The 20311-nt window shown below is 32.1% G+C and overlaps 1 protein-coding gene across 10 annotated transcripts; it reads right to left on the bottom strand.

Annotated features, from left to right (window-relative positions):
• Window positions 1–8: 8 nt before the first annotated feature.
• On the bottom strand, window positions 9–19604 carry LOC113727001 (thiol protease aleurain). 10 transcript variants are annotated; one of them, XM_072075421.1, is made up of 12 exons: window positions 19464–19604; window positions 19228–19322; window positions 7343–7745; window positions 6979–7157; window positions 6755–6829; window positions 6442–6660; window positions 6150–6230; window positions 1401–2952; window positions 1209–1275; window positions 846–1129; window positions 537–668; window positions 9–447 (listed from the first exon to the last, which is right to left on the bottom strand). In XM_072075421.1, exons 8-12 carry the CDS (start codon window positions 1515–1517, stop codon window positions 220–222), a joined length of 828 nt encoding a protein of 275 aa, XP_071931522.1. In that variant the 5' UTR covers window positions 1518–2952; window positions 6150–6230; window positions 6442–6660; window positions 6755–6829; window positions 6979–7157; window positions 7343–7745; window positions 19228–19322; window positions 19464–19604; the 3' UTR covers window positions 9–219. The 10 variants fall into 10 exon arrangements, with proteins under 10 accessions (XP_071931522.1, XP_027106748.1, XP_071931517.1 ...); XM_027250947.2 differs by lacking the exon at window positions 6150–6230 and having other exon boundaries at window positions 1401–1527; window positions 7343–7540; window positions 7635–7745; XM_072075416.1 differs by lacking the exon at window positions 6150–6230 and having other exon boundaries at window positions 1401–1527; window positions 7285–7745.
• Window positions 19605–20311: the final 707 nt, after the last annotated feature.

Below are 20311 nucleotides of genomic sequence, written 5' to 3'. Positions count from 1 at the left end.
ATTATAAGTTGCAAAATAGGTGCAAAATCTTTATTTACATTCAAAGCACAAAAGTAACAGGATGAAAGTTGAAGACATCATCAGCCAAAGACTACATTAAACTGTCAACATTATAAAACACATGACTTCAAAGCATCTAAGGTTATAAAAGTATTCACTAAGTCCAGTTCAAGACTTCATATTCTAGAAGTTCAAAAGGAACAAGACTTTCAATTCTTGCTAAACACCAGCAAACTCAGTCTCATTAGGAAATGTGAAATGCCTGATTAATTTCATGCTGATCTTTCCATAACCAGAACAGCCCCAAGTTTCTCCATGCGTGTTCTTCACAAGGAAGAACAACTCTCCCTCCTCCACTCCAATGCCAACAACTTGAACACAATGGGGCTTGACCTTTTTGTCCCTGAACATTTGGAGCTCATAAACAGTGGGTCCCTTGTAAATTCCCTGTTCAGAAACAAAACAAAATTAAACGTATTATTCAGTATATGAGACAGTCATATACATCACAATAAGAGATTATTTTCACAACATACATCTCTATGCTTGTACTTAACAAAACTTGGATAACCATCCACCAAACCAACAACAGGCTGCTCCCTTATGATATGTAGGAGTGACCTGCTGAAGTCCATCAAGGAAAACCTCCGAACATAAAGTTTTTCGGTCTACAAATGGGAATAGGAAAAAAAGTATAAGTGTCAGGAATTTGAAGACCAAGTAATCAACTATTATATTAATATCTGGATTTTTGCATTAAACAAACAAATACTAATACTAAACTAAAAGAATTATGAATATTCAGTTAATCTCTAGATTTTTTAATTGAACAAACAAATTCATACAGCCTCAAGAGCTGTATCCGGAATGACTGGAATCGGACTCCTCTTCCCCATATACGGATAGACTTTATCCGTGTACACGCCATATCGCTTCATGTACTCGAATGTGGCTTTCATTGAAGCACCTGACATGCCAAAACCATCAATTTCCTCCCTTGCTAAATTCATCTTTTCATGAACATGATCTACAATCTCCTGGCTGGACAAAGGTATTGGGAATTCTGACTTTCCATCCAAACAGTGTTTTTCCGAAACTACTGCAGTCGCATTGAGAGCAGCACAAGATGCTGAAATGAAAAACCAAAAAAATGGAACTGAGGTTTGATGACTTATAAATAAATAACTAACTGACAATCAAGAACTTACATGCCAGATCTTGATCTTGCACAGGAGTAATAGTGTGAGGACTATCATCATAGCACGTGTGAGTAACCTATTTATTAAAAACATATCCAAACAAGCCTGTTTGATGATAGGGACATGAAAACAAGCAAACAAGAAACAAGCAAACAAGATAGGGACATGAAAACAAGCAAACTAAGAATGCACTTGACATACATTTTTAAAAAAGCTACTAGAAAATATTGAAATCTTTCTCTTTTTCGCTCCAGCGAATGGATCATCATCAGCATCAGACAGCTTTCTTTTGCTCATAAATGGATTAGGCTTGGCCATCAGCAAAAACCTGCGAAAGATACTAGCGGAAGAGGCTATTGTTTCACATCAAAAATTCAATAGCAACATTAATCTAACCAGTCCTAAAAGGGGAACAAGTAGTGTGGTCTTCACACCACATGAACTAGTATTTATGGGGAACAAGGACCTATACTTTTAAGAATAAAACTTTTTTGTCGATGTCCAATAGTTTAAGAATATTAACAAGCCTCAACTTTCGGAATTTCCTACACTAGCCATCCTTCTACAAAATGTTTCTAAGCAGACAAGACAAAATGCAATTCCTTTTCCTTTTTCTAAGTTTGGATGGCTGACACTGAGTGGTCCAATCCATAAGTATTAAATTTCAGAATTCAAAAGTTATGTATTCTGAACTATCCCATGCCTGATTTATTAATATGATGTTTCAGTATTGCAATATCCAGCCGTTCATGTATACTTAAACCTCAAAATCCAACCAAGATTGAGGATTATTCACATGTAAGCGTGTACAAGTAACATATTCTTACAAATTTGACCGGGTCAATGCAAATTCATTACTTACCTTAAACTTGTAAATTCATGTATGTTCAGCTGATACGTTCTTTTGCCTTATGGATGAGCATAATTCCTAAGATAATGAGACATTCCTAGAGAGACCTGTTTGTTATGAAATAATATTTTAAAGGCAGGTGCTGTTGGAATTTTACAATGTAGCAAGTCTTTCTGAACATTGTTCTTTGCTGAAGCTTTGAAATGGAATCTCTTTAGCAACAAAGCTTTATTAGAGCAAGGAAAGAGATTAAATCACCACAAGGCCCATAAAATCAATGTCAACAAATTAAGAGCAGCAGAGAAATGTAAAGAACGAAAAAGTGAAGTAGGAGCAAGAGGACATTTCAGCAGTCAAAGGCAGATAATACCTACAAAAACTGAACAAGTCCCAATACCTGGTAAAAAGCTTTCAGTGATTTAGCATAAGCAATTTCGGCAGGAGAGAAAGTAATGCTTCTTCAAGACTTTAAAATCATAAATAACTAGAGGTTTAAGCTGGTGGAAACACACTATGAACTAAAAATTATACAGAGAAGATATTACCTTCAAAGAAAAGTCGCCGGTCGAGCAGAGGTGTTGAAGGAAATGGATCTAGAAAATGGGCTTGAGTATAAATCCTAAAGAAGTAAATGGATCTAGAAAATAAAGGTGGCAATTTGTCCCAAACCCCAATGGGCTACTCATGTCAAAAGGATTTCCTTTAGGCGAGATGGGTATTGTAATTTGATATTGGGTTTAAAATGAAATGCATCCCAATTGTACCCATTATTTGATGAAAAATGTTGGGAAATACTTAGGTATCCATTGGGCCCAAATATCTTCCCAAAAAAATCATTTATGCAAAAATTCATCTCTGATTTTTTTTCACTTCCATTTTCTTTCTTTTCCTTTCTTCACTTTCCTACAAAAGAAAACCAATTAAGTAAAAATGATTTTATTTAAACAACTTAAAAAAATAAAGATAACAATAAAAATAAAATGAATTGATAAAATTTTGAAGTCTACAATAATCAATGTTTTACTAACAACTGTTGGCACCCTTTATGTTGATTTTATGCTAATTGTTGAACTATCTACATAGATTTCTATATGCAACCCTGTTATCAATTTTTAATCAACTTCTTCGCTTCTGTGCTAGCTTTATTCGGCATTTAATGTGAATTTTTTTTGTATCAAATTTTGGAAATTTTAAGAATGTCAGTTAGAATGAATTTGGTGTTAAAAAATCTTGTTTCTAGTCCTTGTGTCAGACAACATTATGGGTAAGGTTGGAATATGGTTGTATATCTATCTTTTCCTTTATTTGTTAATCCAATTTTTGGTTTAATCCAGGGAAAAGATATGTTCATTCTTACCAAAATATTGTGTCTTTTTAAAGTAACTGTTGATCGTTTTAGAGTGTAAATGAATTCAGGAAAATATAAATTCATAATAAGATCAAAAGAAATTTAACAAATAAAAATATTAAAGTTATATAAAAAATAAAAAAGAATTAAAGGAAAAAAATATAGAAAATAGATTTGGGTATTGGGCGGGATCAATCTAAACTCATCCCAAAGTGATCCCGCCCAAATTAGTCTCAAAACACATATGGGTAAGGTTAAATCCAAACCCATATGATTTGGTTCCATTTCGAACCCAAGTAAGTCCCGCCTATTTTGCCACCTCTACTAGGAAAGTATAAATCCGAATAATAAGGGTTCATCTTTGTAATCTTTGGACCCTGTCATTTAGACCCAAAGTCCATATGAGGTTAGGTCCCATTCACCACAGACTAGTTGGGCTATATCAACAAGTCCTTGGGTGCGAAAGCATTCCAGTTGAAACATTTAGTAGGGCCGTAGTAAGCTAAATAATTGTTACCTACTGAAGTCTGGTAGACAATCGATGGGAATTAGAGTAAGCCACCTAATGGAGTGGTGACATGCTCTGGCCCCAGAATGTGAAAATCTTCCTCTCATCCTACTTTTTTAACTGGAAAGAAAAAATAATTAACCACCAAACTGAAAAGGAATGGAAGAAAACGTTTTTGTTATCCCATTGCATAATTCTAAGCCTTCTAGGCGACCAAAAGAAAGGAAGTGGGACAACACCGGGGCACAATGCGTGGTGAAATGTCTAGATGTGCCCTACCCAATGTGTATAATCAGTTTTTTATATTTTTCCAACAACGTGTGTACATTTGCAATATAACAAATTAGCAGTTGCAAGGACGAAATCATTCAAATTACGTACATTCATATTTCTATAATTGAAGCCATAGGATTTGAATCACATGAATGCACACGAAAGCTGACAAGAAATTATAGATAGAAATTTTCTGTTATTTTGGATCAATGATATATTTTGTCCAAAAATTATCTATCATAACATTTATAACTATTTGGCAATCAAGTTTTTTGCCAAGTTTGTCTGCTACAAGTTTTTACAAACTTTAACTACAATAACTTCAAAAAGTTTCTCAAAAATTTTAAATTATACATTTCAAAATATTCAAAAATTTACACACTTCAAAAAATTTTTTAAAAACTTCTACAGTAAGCTACAGTAAAGTTTTAGACAAACACTTAAAAAACTCACTTGCCAGACATAGCCATAGTTAAATGGACCAAACCAGCCAGATTATGTACAGTTAATTGAAGCCACAGTGTTTGAATCGAATGAATGCACATGAAAGCTGACATGAATTAGAGAACACAAGAAAATACAGAGAGAATTTTTCTGTTATTTTGGATCAATGATACATTTTGTCTAAACAAATGTCTATCAAAGATAACAATTACAATATGGTTTCTCATTTCCATGAAGATCATGATCTCAGACATTTTCCTTCATCAATTTGACCTCAACCATTTTCTTTCATCAGTTTAATGATAACATTTTGATGCCATTTATAAGTTGGGGCAGATCATAACCAACCTAAGCCACAGCATTACCGGTGCTAAATCCAATAGAGATAATAACAAATTCAATAGGTCACATTCAAGTAGCATCGGTATATGAGGGAGAAAAAAATGGGGAAAAAAAAAAGAAACGAAAATGGCAATCAGTCCATGAGGTCATGATCTTGCAAATGTTCCCATGAGTAGAGTGTCTTTGTATCCTAAAGACATACTCCATCTAGAAAGGCATAAAATACACAGAAGAATTGCGCACAAGATAGCATAAAGTGGCTTTATCCCGACAAAGGTTTGAAATAGTACATCTTACAATGTGCTGGTTTTGCATATTTCCATGTCTTTGGTTGAACATGTTAAAACCTAAGAACCAATAAATTAAGGTAAGCAGTATCAAAAAATTTTTAAAGCCATGATATTTTATTTATTTTTTTTGTAACTACGGGGTCTTTAAGGTTCAAATTCAGAACTCCAAATCTTGAACTACATTCAGAATTTACTTTTGATCTTTTTAGTTTATTTACAATTTCTCGGATCATCATATAAGCAGGTGAATTTTGAGGTTATAAAAAACTTGTTTCTTTCTTCCCAAAGCCAACCTCCTGTTCAAAATTCATAAAGGACCTTTTCTTTCATAGGCTGAGCCTACACCATGTTAAGTGCTAGTACATACATTCCACTGTACAGAGAAAAATTTGACAAGGCCATACACCTTATACTTTCATCACAAACTATGACAACATTGAGATAACCAATAAAAAAATTTAGCTTTTTGAAAAAGTTGCTAGGGAAGTTTTTGTGACTTTGAATAACAAAAAATTTTTTTGAGGATACACTACCTATACAAAAATGGTTAACGTCACTTAATAATCTCTAAAAGTGTTGGTCTACTCGTCTACGCATCTAGTGGTGTACCCTATCCAGGATTAAAACTGGGTTAATTGCTCCAAGTCCCCACGTCTATTGTTCTCTTCCCCCTGAACTTGTTCTATAGGTACTAAACCCCTATGTGCTTGGTCAAAATTATCCATGTGACCTAAATTGCTTTGTTTTACTTTGATCTAATCCTTTTTCCCTTTTGTCCATTTCTTCCTCTCTTTTCTCCCCCTTCTCAATGTAATAACCGTGCACTTAGTTGTTAAAATTTTTTATAGCACTTAAAACAGAATGTTATACATTGTTATTTAGAAGCAAATTTTACATTTGTACTGTCAAAAACAGGGTCGAGTTTGTAGATCCATTTCAGCTGGAGGATGTGATCCTAGCTAAGCTTGTGAAGTGCCTGCATTAGTCAGTAAAGCTGATTATGCTTGCCATTATCTCATACAAGCAGACAGGACATATTTTTTTCCAGTAATATGATCTGCCTTGACTCCACAAAAGGTCATTAAGCAGAAGAAGGGGGGCAAAAAAAAATAAAAGAATGCCATAACAAAGGAGAAGAACAAATACAACTATTTTTCAAGTAAAGGAGAGAACATTAATGCACTTACCAGCAACTTTTTCCATTGTCATCTGAATCTGAATTTTGGTGGAGTTGAGTGCACATCCACCCCAGTCTGCATCGTCATTCTTCTTCAGACCATACATGCGTCCTTCTCTAGCTCAACCCCAAAATAGCCACCCTCAGAATCTCGCAATCTCTCCATGTTGCACCAAAAAAGCAAACAGGTGGATAGAATTTACCAACTTTATGCCTCTCCAACAAATCCCTACACGAACAAAATCCTTTTGATAGAACAAGGAAAAGAGAAAGGTCTTAAAGGATGGTTTCACAACATGCGCAAATAAAACACCTATACATACATCTCAAAATGTGTTCCGACGTGATGCAGAAGGGATGATACAGAAAGTGCATGCACCCAGAGCAGTTGTGATCACCTGACAGTTCAAGTAAACAGATTTTATAGATGATGTCAAGTCCTCTTCCATTTGATTTTTATCTCTTCTGCCGAAGCCTGTTAATTATATGAAATGAATGTGTACTGATACAGGCTAGATTTAGGAAGGAAGGATTCAGCGGAAAATACCCTGCATCATCCAAAACTGTCGACGGTGCACCAAACACCACAAAGATGGATATGGGTGTTTGGTGCACCATCCATGGTTTCGTAGATATCCTGAAATCTGTTATATGCAGGGTTGCTTGTTTATCAACGTCAACTTCATTCTTTTCTCCAACACATCCATTGGAGCGCTGCTTTAAGTCCTGTTGACAAAGCAAGCAAAAGACAAGGTGTTAAAAAGGAGGAGTTTCACACCTACACAGAGGTATTATAGATCAAAAGAAAACAAAACTCTTAAACCATATGATGCATCAAAGGTGCATCTCTAACCTGCTAAAATAATCGACATAGACTTCAGTTAGAGATCAATATCCATACACATCGATACCTGAAAGCTGTGTTGACCTGCGATCCAGTTGATCCGATCTCTTTCGCTGTTACCATAATCCAACTATTATAGAAGATGAACGTTTGGTATTGGAACAGGCTAGATTTAGAAATGGAGGTCTTCATCAATGGAGGAAACCCTAAGAGCAGACAAAGAGTCTTTGGGAGCAGACAAAGAGTCTTTGGGGCAGCGAGGAGGCTGCCAAATATATATATATATAGATATTAGTTAGGGAGTCTTGGGAAGGTTGTAACGCGTGAAAAGAAACAAGTGGAGTGCAAGAAAGGCTTACAAGTTTAAGCCATGCACTTCACACCCTTGGTCTTCGAAGGTCCGGCAGCAGTTTCAGAAAGGTTTCAAGGTTAGGCCTTTGCTTAGGGTTTCGATGCCCGCACGTCATTCCCTGGTAATTTAACCAACTTATTAAAAGGTATCCTTGTATATTGTAAGTTATATATATATATTATATATATATATATATATATTATATATATCTTACAAGATATAAAAGTACCAAGCTCAAGTACTGTAGCAATTTGTGGTCCGGTTATTGCGGTAATTTTCATCAATTTGAGGGCCCTTTGGTTACGGTGGTGCCAATAACTATTGTTCATTTGTTGGTAATTGAATGGAGCCAATAACTATTCTTCATTTGTTGGTGATTGGCTGATTGCATGGAGCCACATTAGACCGGTTATTGGTGTAATATTGACCATTTCAAGGAACTAATCGTTCCTAATTACAATTAGAAATATATGATATAAAATCAAATAGGTGTAATATTAGCCACACTAGACCGGTTATTGGTGTAATATTGGCCAATTCAAGGAACTAATCGTTCCTAATTACAATTATAGTGTTAAAAAAATCAAAATTTCAATTCAAAATGAAAAATTTAACTAATTTAACTATACTTAAACTATTGACTAGCTAACTAATTTAACTATAATAAAATCAAAATTTGAATTCAAAATGAAAATTTTAACTAAATTAACTATGCTAAACTAAAACTATTGACTAGCTAATAGTAGATGATAATTAGAATTTAATTGAGTGTTGACTAGCTAATTAGAATTTAATTAGAATTTAACTAATTTAACTATACTAAAACTGATGACTAGCTAACTAATTTAACTATAATAAAATCAAATTTTGAATTCAAAATGAAAAATTTAACTAATTTAACTATACTAAAACTATTGACTAGCTAATAGTAGATTATTGGTGTAATATTGACCATTTCAAGGAACTAATCGTTCCTAATTACAATTAGAAATATATGATATAAAATCAAATAGGTGTAATATTAGCCACACTAGACCGATTATTGGTGTAATATTGGCCAATTCAAGGAACTAATCGTTCCTAATTACAATTATAGTGTTAAAAAAATCAAAATTTCAATTCAAAATGAAAAATTTAACTAATTTAACTATACTTAAACTATTGACTAGCTAACTAATTTAACTATAATAAAATCAAAATTTGAATTCAAAATGAAAATTTTAACTAAATTAACTATGCTAAACTAAAACTATTGACTAGCTAATAGTAGATGATAATTAGAATTTAATTGAGTGTTGACTAGCTAATTAGAATTTAATTAGAATTTAACTAATTTAACTATACTAAAACTGATGACTAGCTAACTAATTTAACTATAATAAAATCAAATTTTGAATTCAAAATGAAAAATTTAACTAATTTAACTATACTAAAACTATTGACTAGCTAATAGTAGATGATAATTAGAATTCAATTGATTGTTAAAAAAAATCAGAATTTAACTATACTAACTTAGTTACTACCTAAGTTATTATATGAGCCTAAAAATTAGGATAACTCATAAAAAAAATTATAACATATCAACGGAACAATAAAAAATAAAACAAAATAATCCTTTCCAAATTATCAACAAAAACCATTTAGGCATGACAAACCTAATACAATTAATTATCTCCCCTATAAGTATATTTACTCTAGATTCAATAACACGTATATCATTATTATAGACAAATATTCGCACCACGTGCACATGAATTTCCATTTGGATACCATTACATGCATTGCATTATAAACAGAACCCTAAAATTATACATGCTAAGCTTAAACCTAGCCATTGCCTTTTAGTGGGGCTTGTTGAATCGGGTGCATGTGAGTGGGTGCTGTTGTCGGTGATTGCGTGGCGCTATATTGTGTATATGATGCGTTGAGTCATTGTCCAGCTGGCTGCTGCATGGTACGTTTGGTCATTGTTGAGCAAATGTTGGATTGATCCGAGGTCGCCGGGTGACTGTGATGTCAGTTTTAACTCTGTTGTTTTTCGCGTTCGGTTAGGCTATAGGGAGCTTTCTTCTCTTCTTTCTTCCTGGTTCTCTTCTATTTATTAGTTTTTTATTTTTTCTTTTGTATGTGTTGCCCCATAATAACTAAACCCTGTCACGCCATTGCATCAGTATTACCATACAACACTCTTCTCATAAATAACACCAAAATTATATATACATGTTAAACACAAACCTGGGCAGTGCCACGCCAATGCGTGGCACCCCAAAACTAGTATATATATATAAGGAACATGTTATCGGTGAAAATGTTAGGAGCAAGTTCCAGTAAATAAAAAAGGCAAAAGATCATTCATCAATTGGATTTTTTTTATACTGCTGAACTAGAAATAGAAATACATCGCTTGCAGCTATTGTATGGGATGTAAGCATGAATCGTGATTGCGAAAACTTGGATAATCAGAGAGAGAGAGAGAGAGGGAGAGAGAGAGGGGGGAAGGAAAAAAGGAATAGAACCATTTGTACAAAAAGAAAATTTCATCTTCTTTTTTTATTTCTTTCTTCTTTGTATACATAGGTTTCCTACGCTGGAAAAGTGCTTAAATTATCAGATCCAATTTGTTTTACTTGTGTCTAATGTTCTTGTCCTTCTACCACCGTCACACAAATGATGAAAGGGAATAAAGATTAAGAGACAAAAGAGCAAGGAAAAGAAGAACATATGTTGTCAAAAAATAAGTTTAATACTACCATGATATTTATTTATATTAATAATATATATAAACAGAGCCTTTGAAGGTCTTGGATTCTTTGGAAACGGTGGAAACACGCCAGACTGGGAACAGGTAAGGAATGCAAAAAATGTGAGGCCACGCGCGGTAGGCTGCCAATTCGAAACCCCGCACTCACGCTCGGCCGGGCCCCCAAAATGAAAGTTTTTCTTGTCATGTTACCAGGAGCACCGGTACAATGAATCCAGTTTTACCCGGCTGTGCAGTGTGCACAATGCAAAACCAATAAGGAACAAAGGATTGGGTGGTGGGGAAAATAACCCGTCAGCCCGCTGACCCGGGACCCACCTCCAATCCGTTCCAAAAATTAAAGGTACCTGATCCATGCCGGACCATCCCGGTATATATAGATTTCTAATTTTTATCAATAACTCGCTCCACTCCAGAACAATGCCATGACCCGGTTGAGAGCCTTCCATGCGGATTCCTTCAAAGATAAAGAGATTGAACCTTCTCGAACTCTTTCTTTTTAAGAACCAAAAAGATTTTTGCCAAAATAACAGATGCCAAGAAGAACAAAAGGCCTTGGACACGTAATGGACCTACAAGATATTTTTATTTATATATTAACAAAATATTACTTTTAGCACATACTAAGTAATTTCATTGAATAAATTGTAATTCAAACATATGAGACTATAATCCATTTACAATATTCATTTGTAAAGATTATAATCCCTTTTTTTAAAGAGTTTAATTGATGTAAAATATGTCAAAAAAAGGCAATGATTATTACAATGTTTAATGATTTTGGATTCTTCTATTTTCTTCTTTTTCTTTTATTCTTTGTGGATGTTTGTTTCTACACATGAGACTTTGTTTGAGATAATTTATGTTGAGTCTTAGATGAACATATAAATACAAAATTCAATTAATATAAATCACATGGAAGTGAGAAAAAAAATCTAATCCAACAATAAGGATGAACTCAAATCCCTTGCAAGGGGTGCAATAAATAAACGTGTTAATTTCAATAAATCCCTTTGAAGTCACTTCTTCGCTTGCCCTCTGGAAAGTTCAATTGAAATACATAAATTCAATTAAAAAATTTGAAATAGTGTCAGTTACAACTAATCCTATGACAACTCAAATTTAAAATTTAAAATTTTCTTTCCCACTTCAAATGAGTGATTAATAAATCATTTATAGTCTGTTTTCAGACTTTGACCACTTTTTCCTTCTATGAGTAAAGAAAATAAATTTGGATAATTTGATTAGTCCCATATTCAAATCATTCCCCTATTACAATTTTATCACTTTAGCCCATTTTTTTCCGTGATTAATAAAGATTGATTTGTCAAATCTAAAGAATAATGTGATTAGTCCCTTTTTTAATCATTTATATAGTAACATTTTTAGCACTTTCACTCTAGGTACATACATAGATTTGTCAAACATTCAGATAACATATCCAATTATAACTATTCTTTAACCATTTTGCCTATTGCAACTAAATTAATTTTTTTAGCCTTAAACTTATCTTATTAGATGATTTATTCCAACCAATGAAATAAACATTCTGACATACAACATCATCTAGCTAATTTTTGACATGCGCAAAACTACATCTGGATAATTTTGCATATAACGTGTACATCAGAAAGTGCACATAAAACAAAATTTTTATATGAATTTTAAATTAATAAAAGGGAAATTTATATGGTTGTTTTTTTTTTTGGAGTGTTTATCAAAAATTTTAAAACGAATATTTGTTAAAACAATATCCAGGGTGATCATCACAAAAAATAGTAGTATTTATAACTCTTTATTTGAAAAAAAAAAACACTTGAAAAGTGAGATGATGAGTCCTAAATAATAAAAGTAACAAAAAGATTGGAGTATAGGGTTGGAAAGGGTAAAAGAAAGGTATTGAATCCTAAACAATAAAAGGAGTATAAATATAGGAATATAGGATTGGGGAGGGTAAAGTCAAGAGAGGTGTAATTGTGGGTTGGGATGAAATTGTTAAAATGGGTGATTTATATGGATCAAATAGATATAGTTTTACGGATTAATCTTTCCTACAATAATAGTATATACACCGTCAACATTGGATGAATGACAATTATGTAAAATTTAAATTTGAAATTCAACTTTTGCACACATATCATGAATCTAACGGTAATAGTGCATACACTGTCAGTGTATATAAAATTTACTCATTATTTTACATGATTTTGGTTATCTTACCCATTTACAATCCACTATAAAATTTTATTTATTTTTTCTCCTATATTCTTTGAATAACAAAATAAGATATCATTGTAATCAACAAAAATAAGAACACATTGCATTAATAAATAAATATTTTTACCTAAAAATAAAAAAAATTACACAGAAGAACCAATAGTGGTGATCATAAGGAGTTTCAATTTTGTCGCTATAGAAGAATCTCAAAATAATTTAGGTGTGAATGCAAGAAATCAATTAACATTTAATGAGTTAATTAAAACTTTGATGGAAGGGATGGAGAAAGTAGGAAATAATTTAACAAAAATTGAAAACATTAAAGAATAGGAAAAGAATGTTAAAGATGCCTTTGCAAAAAGTAAAATATAATTAAATTTGTAGTGATTTAAATCTACGTACTAATGAATTTGAATCTACGCCTAATTTAATTAAATATAAATAGATAGTCCCAATCTATCTATTTAATAGCCACTTATTAATGAGTTTTAATTGGGTTACCCATTTGAAGTTAATAAAATTGCATACACATACTCATTTGTTAAAGAACAAGTTGAAAATTTGGTCATTATTTACAATTATATATGGAGAGTAACAGGACAAAAGGTAAATAGGTTGCAAAATTGGATAAAAATTTGCATAACTTGATAGAAATAAGGTAGGGTGAAGGAAAGGTAGAATTTGCGGGAGAAAGAAGAATTGCAGGGATGTCAGAAGTTTGGGATAGAAAGGTGAGAAAGAAGGCAATGAATAGTAGGGGAATGTTAACGGAAAATGGCGCAAAAAATGAGAACACGAAAGGGAGGGGTAACAATTCATACTTAGTGTGCTTTTAGTATTTCTTTAGATATTTTTGTGACCTTTGTTCACATTTTTTAATATATTAAGGTTTTAGATAAAATACATAAATGCAATATAAATTAGATACTAAAATAGCATTCTTCTAATTTTTTAACCTTTTCATGTAATTAATATAAATAATATATTTACTATTATAATTATATTAAACATAAATCCGTGCATAGCACGGGGTTCAATACTAGTATATATATATATATATATATATATAGCATCAAATTATTTTGGCACATGTTGAATGAATAGAAATATAGGAGAAAATTTGAGCATCACAATAATTAAAATTGACAAACGTTATTTGAACTCTCATTTTTGTTCACGCTTCCACTATTATTTTTACCATATAGTTTTTATTTATTGTAGGAATACAATTAACAAAATATAGAGTATAAATAAAATGTTACTCAAAATTTGTTGCGAAGAGAAATTCGATCTATGAAGTCAACCTCCCTATTTATTGTGATTTGAATAAAGATTTTTGATACCCAAGAAAGAGAGAAAATTAATACACTATAAGTGCATTGCTGTATTAATAGCAGTACAGTTTTAGTTATAAATAAACCAGAAGCAGTCATAATACTTCCAGTACTTTAAAAATGAGAAAAAGTTTAGAAAGCACTAAGATATAACACAATCTTCAACATCAATATAACTTACTATAAACTTTCACATTTTTTTTTTCTTTTGATAGAAGATGCTAGTTCATCTATTTAAATCTTGCCTAAAGGTGTGACAACATTATCCTATAGCTCCAGAATATAAATAGCAAGGTTAGATAAAAATATGAACTGCTACGTTTCCAAATATACATATACAAATTAGAACTGAACCATTTTTTATTGCAAAAGCATCTTCCTAATCAAAATTGAATTTTCTAACAATTTTTCGTCAAGTCACACTTTGGATTGAAAGCCTCAATTGTGATTTCCACCACCAACTATAATCCTTATATGCCAACCCAATTGATACTCCAACACTTGAGTATTTGAAAAACAAACAAAAATTAACTTTAGTTTAAATATGTACAAAATCTTATTGGATCCTTCAATTAAATTGAATAAATCATAAAGTAATTGCAAAAAGGGGGGGAAAGAAAGAAACAGAGAAAAACAGAGGTAGAAGAATGTCTAACTAAATTTATCTCAGTGGAAGCATCGCATAATATATCTTTCTCCTAAAATAATACACAAAATTGTAGTTAATTATAAAATGTAACCAAAAACCAAAGAAAAGGAAAAAATTGTGAAGTAAGAAATCAAATCATGGGAGGAGAAAATAAAAGAATGAATTTTGTTTTATTCTTTGTAGAAGATGATCACTGGTATAAAATGAATTCTAAAATCTTTTTACATATTTTAATATTTCACCTTTTATCCATGACCAAATAACAACGTCATCCTATAAATTTAACAAACAAATGCCAGTTGGCTATAACATTATGAATGAAGAAAAAAAGGAAGAAAAGAAAATGTAAAATGGGATAAAAAAATAATAAAGACTTCTTTTTGCTAAATAGCTAATCATCTTGACCAAAAAAAAAAAAGAACATGGCAACAATCTTAATTAGATTAGTTTTAAAAAATAAAAAATAAAAAATAAAAAAGGTGAGGGATGACAGTAGTTGCCGCAAGCAGAAGAAGAAGAGATAGAGTTGATTTTTTGAAGGAAAAAAAATATTTTAATCCTTTTGGCCCAATTGAATCAAAAAAGGGAAGGAAAAATTTAGATAAAATAACCAAACTCCACTTGTCAAAAATATATGCAATACATGTGTCAAAAAGATGGATTGCAACAGTAACTTTGCTTTCTTCTTATATTAGAGGGGAGTGTCCGTGCATCACATGGGTGTTTGATGCCTGTACTTAAAGAGGATTTTTCATTGAATAAATAATAGTAAATTCTAAAAAGAAATAGTCATCAAATATGACAAAACTAATAATAGTACATTCTAATTGCAGTACACACTTATACATTTTACTTTATCAATACTTTTACAATTTTATCACTCCTAAAAGACCCCTACAGATGTCAATTGAAAATCGTCCAAGAGGAGATATAAGTTGTTTCAGACAAAGGAATACCCTCCAACGTCTAGTTATAGCAACGTGTTGATTGCACAAAGTATTAATATGTTTTTGTGTTAATTGCACAACAAAAGCCACACTTCAATTATATGTGTCTACAACATCATTTCAGTAATTATACCAACACATAATCTTATATGAGTTGTACTCGATGCAAAAATAGTTGCAAAATAATTATATATTCCAGAAATACCCAGTTGTCTCCATAAATCAAAGTTTTAAATGTGCCAAAATGAGGGCATTTCAGTAAATATACTTAAATACGTGTTGCCCTCAGTTGTACCAAAAGTTTTGAAAAAAACTATACAATATTCCACATTCCTAAAATATCTCTATCCATGCGGTTGAAAATCAAACCCTCGTTTGAGCAAAACTCATTCTTATATAGTATAAGGATGCTGGGTAGGATACAGGTAGAATATCGAGAACATCCAAAGAATAGGAGGGTCAACTATAATTCGGTCTATTAACCTATTTTGTGACCTATTGAGTCGTGTGAATTGACCAAATTATTCCGAAAAAATAGTAATATTTTTGGCTAGCGAAATAAAATAAGATAACGGGTCAAATTTGCCCTTTTCAAACCAGAAGCTTAACCCGCCATTTTGTAAGTATAGTTTACAAAACTCTCTAGCATTTAACTTTCAAGCACATACCATCATCCCAAAAAACATAGATAGATAAACTTGTCTTTAATATTGCCATCTAGAGCAATGAAGTGTGATTGATACAGACAAGTTTATCCATCTATTTTCTTTTTTTTTTGGGTCAATTATAAGTGCTAGAGAATTTTATAAGCATTAAATATTGTCCTAAAAGTTGAGACTAGACCTATGACTAGAGGTTAGAATAAAATGATTATGACTTAAGTTTCTACTCCAAAAGGAGTAAATTTGTCCCTTCGTTCTATCTATTTTGCTAGCCAAGTAAACCATTAAATTTTTTGAAAAAACGATTCAGTCAACTCACACGATCATTAGTGTTGCACGTGACTCAATCAGATACAAAAGAGTTATCTAATTGTGGTTGTTTGGGAATATAGAGATAGATTAGGGGGTATATTGGTTCAACTGAGCCTTCGAGGATTCAAGGTGAGAAAAGAGGTCAGTTCAAGGGATTCATTAGAAGTAATCTTAAATAAAAATGAGGTAGGCATGCTCAAAAATAAAACGGTTAACTCTAGTAAACCCATTTATAAAAATGTCTCTTTTTTACATTGCCTCCTTTATGTTTAATTAAATCAATTTACTTCCTATGTTATTATAAATGTTTCAATTAGGTACAAGTAGCTTAGGTTAGGGAATCAAATCTTGGGGCGAATTTGGCAGTGTGAGGCACATGATTCTACGAACCGACAACATTACCCTCTCCAAGCTATATAAATTTCACAAAACGGTTTTCAACAAACTTTGGAACAATAAATAAGTAAAGATGAACTGTGGATATTACACTCATGGTAAAAACTTTTGAAGTTATACATATAATGTAAAATGTGCTTAAGAATTACATTTTTCAATACATTTTAAAATTGTAATACAAATACCAAAAATAGTAACCATAACTAATATATAGTAAAAAAAAAAAAACCTCAAAGTTGATTAACTAAAAGCTGCACAATTTAAAGTTTTTAATCATGTGTAGAATAACTAGCTATTGTTCTAAAAAATTTAGTCAAGAGTAGAGGTGGCAAATCAACCCACTTAACTAAATTTACCCATACCCGTCCATGAATAGATGGGTATGGGTATCTTAAATTTTTGTATATGGGTATAAATGGGTTACCCAATAATACCCATTTATTAAATGGGTATTATTGGGTAACCCATCAAACCCAATTAACCCATTTAGAATTCTCTTTCCCCCAAGTCTCTTCTTTTCCCCCACCTTTTTTTTTTTCAAAATTTTCATGATGTTAACTACTTTTGTTTTATTATTATTATTATTATTATTATTATTATTATTATTATTATTATTATTATTTCTTGATTTTATCTTATTATTTTATTTTCTCTTAGTTTGTTAACTTGCTCATTTTTTAGCATTACCAATTTATGATAAATTTTAGCCCATTTTCTTATCTTTATAAAATGAAATTTTAAATTTATATATGAAAAAAATGTTAGGGGTTCAAAAATTTTGGATTAAGTTTTTATATTAATTTTTATAGTACTTAGTTCAAATTTTTATATTCTTATTATTCAATTATTAAATAATAGGTAATTTTGTGACATAGAGTATAAATGAAAAAAAATTGGTAATTAAGTTTATTGAACATTATAAGTAAATATTTAAAACTAATGATGGGTACAAAGAGTGATATAAATTGATAACTTAGTTTGCAAAAATGAATTTAAATGAGTGTGCAAAAAGTTAAAATAAATGGGTTATAAATGGGTAATTGGGTTACCCAATTCATTTTTTGACTTACCCATTTATACCCATCTAATTAAATGGGTATAAATGAGTTGACTCACTTATACCCATTACCCATTTTACCCAACCCAAACCCGCCCAAGTCACCCATTTTGACACCTCTAGTCAAGAGCAAGTAACTAAAAGATTTGGTAATAAGAACTTGCGGGTAATTCGGTCAGTTTACGGTACCATGTTCATTGCACATACCAAAATTAGCTTGAAATTGAACTTCTCAGCCTAATTATACGTGATTGGGAAATTTAGGGCAAATTCCACTTTATTCCCCTATGGTTTAGCCTTTTTTTTACACAACCCCCATGGTTTCAATAGTTATACATAACCCTCTCATGGTTTGGATAAAGTCTGGAGTTTAAAATCCCAAAAAAACATAAAAAATAAAAAAATCGCAGAATTACGAATTGTTTGTATAAAACCCTTAAACTTTTAAGTTAGAAACGTTTGTCCAACCATTTCCAACACTTGTATTCACTTCAATCACAAGACTGTATAAAAGGAAATGAGCAGTTCACATATATGACCAGCACTCCAATAATCAGCAAGATGTTATGTCTCGCATGCAAGTATGGGGTTGTAACAGTCAACTGATTGTTACTGATTTTGTTGAACGGGGAGGAGGAAAAACGATATGATATAGTATTGTCTTTTGGGTGCGAGTGTGAAAAAAAATTGTCCTACACTCCGATTCATGAGAAGCACTTAAATGGAGAAGTACTTGTTTGGTTGGATGTTTATTATCCTAGCAGAGGCCACAGAGGGTAGTTGCGAATCGTTATGCCACACTAAAATTTTTAAAAAGTAATAACTTCAAAACGAAAGATAAAAAAGCAAGAACTTGAAAAATTCATCCAGTATTAAACGGATCTGCCTCCAATATGCCGGATCTGCCTCGATGAGAGACATGCAATTCTTGATGTCGAGGTGCTAATTAGGGGGAGGGGGCGGAAACGATGGCGATGGATTGCAATTTACTTGGCGAAAGATCATTTTTGGCTTACCAAGGAAGTTTACTAACAAACCAAAGGTCTTTAACCACGAAAAACGAAAAACTAACCAAAAAAAAGTACTTGAAACCATTGAGCTATATATATATATATATATATATATATATATATATATGCTCCAATTACTTCCCTGGAAAAGTAATTAAGATGAAACAGATCAACAAAGATCTAGTACATGGTGCTTTGAATTTTGGTAATTTGCTCACAAATAAACGACTTAAAAGTAGTGGAGAGGTAGCTCACCTTGAAGGTGTTTCAGAGAGGCATTCTTCACAACTGATTTGCTGGGAGGCTGGCAACACTCTTCTGTAAAGGCTAGGATATTCAGCTACTGAACACTGTAAAAAAAATGCTCTTATCGATCTTCAAGAAGATAAAGACAATTAATGACCGCAAACTCGACTCTTACTCATCTAAAAGTGCGTCCCTTTTTTCTTTTCTTTTCTTTTTTTTTTCGAAACTTAAAATTAAAGCCTTGCCTCAGGTTGAATATGAACCATCCCCAGCATTGAACGGAACACCAAAATAGTGTGCAATAATTCAAAGAAGCAAGCAGCTGGCTGGCTAGGAGCAGTGAATCAGCAGCAATAATGCAAAGCACTCACCGTATGTGATGGGCATTTCTCGACTTTATTATGTGCCCACTTGCAAGTGCATGTCATTTTATGCTCGCCGCAGTATGCTTGTTTTTGCCACACTTTTTCTACAGCTTACCGGACAATAATCAGCAATAAGGACAGACAGGGAAAGCTCATCATTCATTTCTAGAGGTCCCCAGGCGCCCACTGTTTTTCAATGAAGGAAAAATAAAATTCCCTTTATGCCTAGCATGTGTGCAATAGTGTGTGTTTATGGTCTAAGGAGAAAAAATTTTGATTTTTTTTTTTTTTTTTTTTTTTTTTTGCAACTCTTGATAACCAAACAAACTCAGTAGTGTGTTTGAACGCGCGCTGCTCGCGTTTTCTCATAATAGAGAGAAGTTAAATCTACACCCTCTCATTCTAAATGTGGTTCATGCTATTAATAAGTTGAGTCTTGCAAACTTAAATGCTGACGTAGGATGAAATTTAATATATATATTTAACCAGTACCTAACCTTTAATTTAATATATATTTTACTTTTCACAAGAGATGATTTCATTAATAGATACACTCTGTCTACGCTACTAGTAAAACTAGAATTACTACACTAGATATTTAACATTTAATTTAGTGACTTAAATAGCAAAATTTGCCAATATTAACTTAGAGGTGAATGTATGTTTCTCTTCTTTTTTTTTTTTTCTTTTTTAATTCTGTTGGAGTAGGTGCTTCGGGCGTCGTGCTT

The sequence above is a fragment of the Coffea arabica genome, chromosome 2c (genome assembly GCF_036785885.1).
Source record: "Coffea arabica cultivar ET-39 chromosome 2c, Coffea Arabica ET-39 HiFi, whole genome shotgun sequence".
Classification (NCBI taxonomy): Eukaryota; Viridiplantae; Streptophyta; class Magnoliopsida; order Gentianales; family Rubiaceae; genus Coffea; species Coffea arabica.
This window is presented reverse-complemented; position numbering and strand designations above follow the sequence as displayed.

Excerpts from the sequence above, each read along its gene's own strand:
- LOC113727001 (XM_072075416.1), bottom strand. The coding sequence starts at position 6,497 with ATGTGCACTCAACTCCACCAAAATTCAGATTCAGATGACAATGGAAAA. Across the intron at positions 1,130-1,208 it reads GCAAGATCAAGATCTGGCAT|CATCTTGTGCTGCTCTCAAT; the intron begins GTAAGTTCTTGA and ends TTTTCATTTCAG. Across the intron at positions 448-536 it reads TTAAGTACAAGCATAGAGAT|GGAATTTACAAGGGACCCAC; the intron begins GTATGTTGTGAA and ends GTTTCTGAACAG.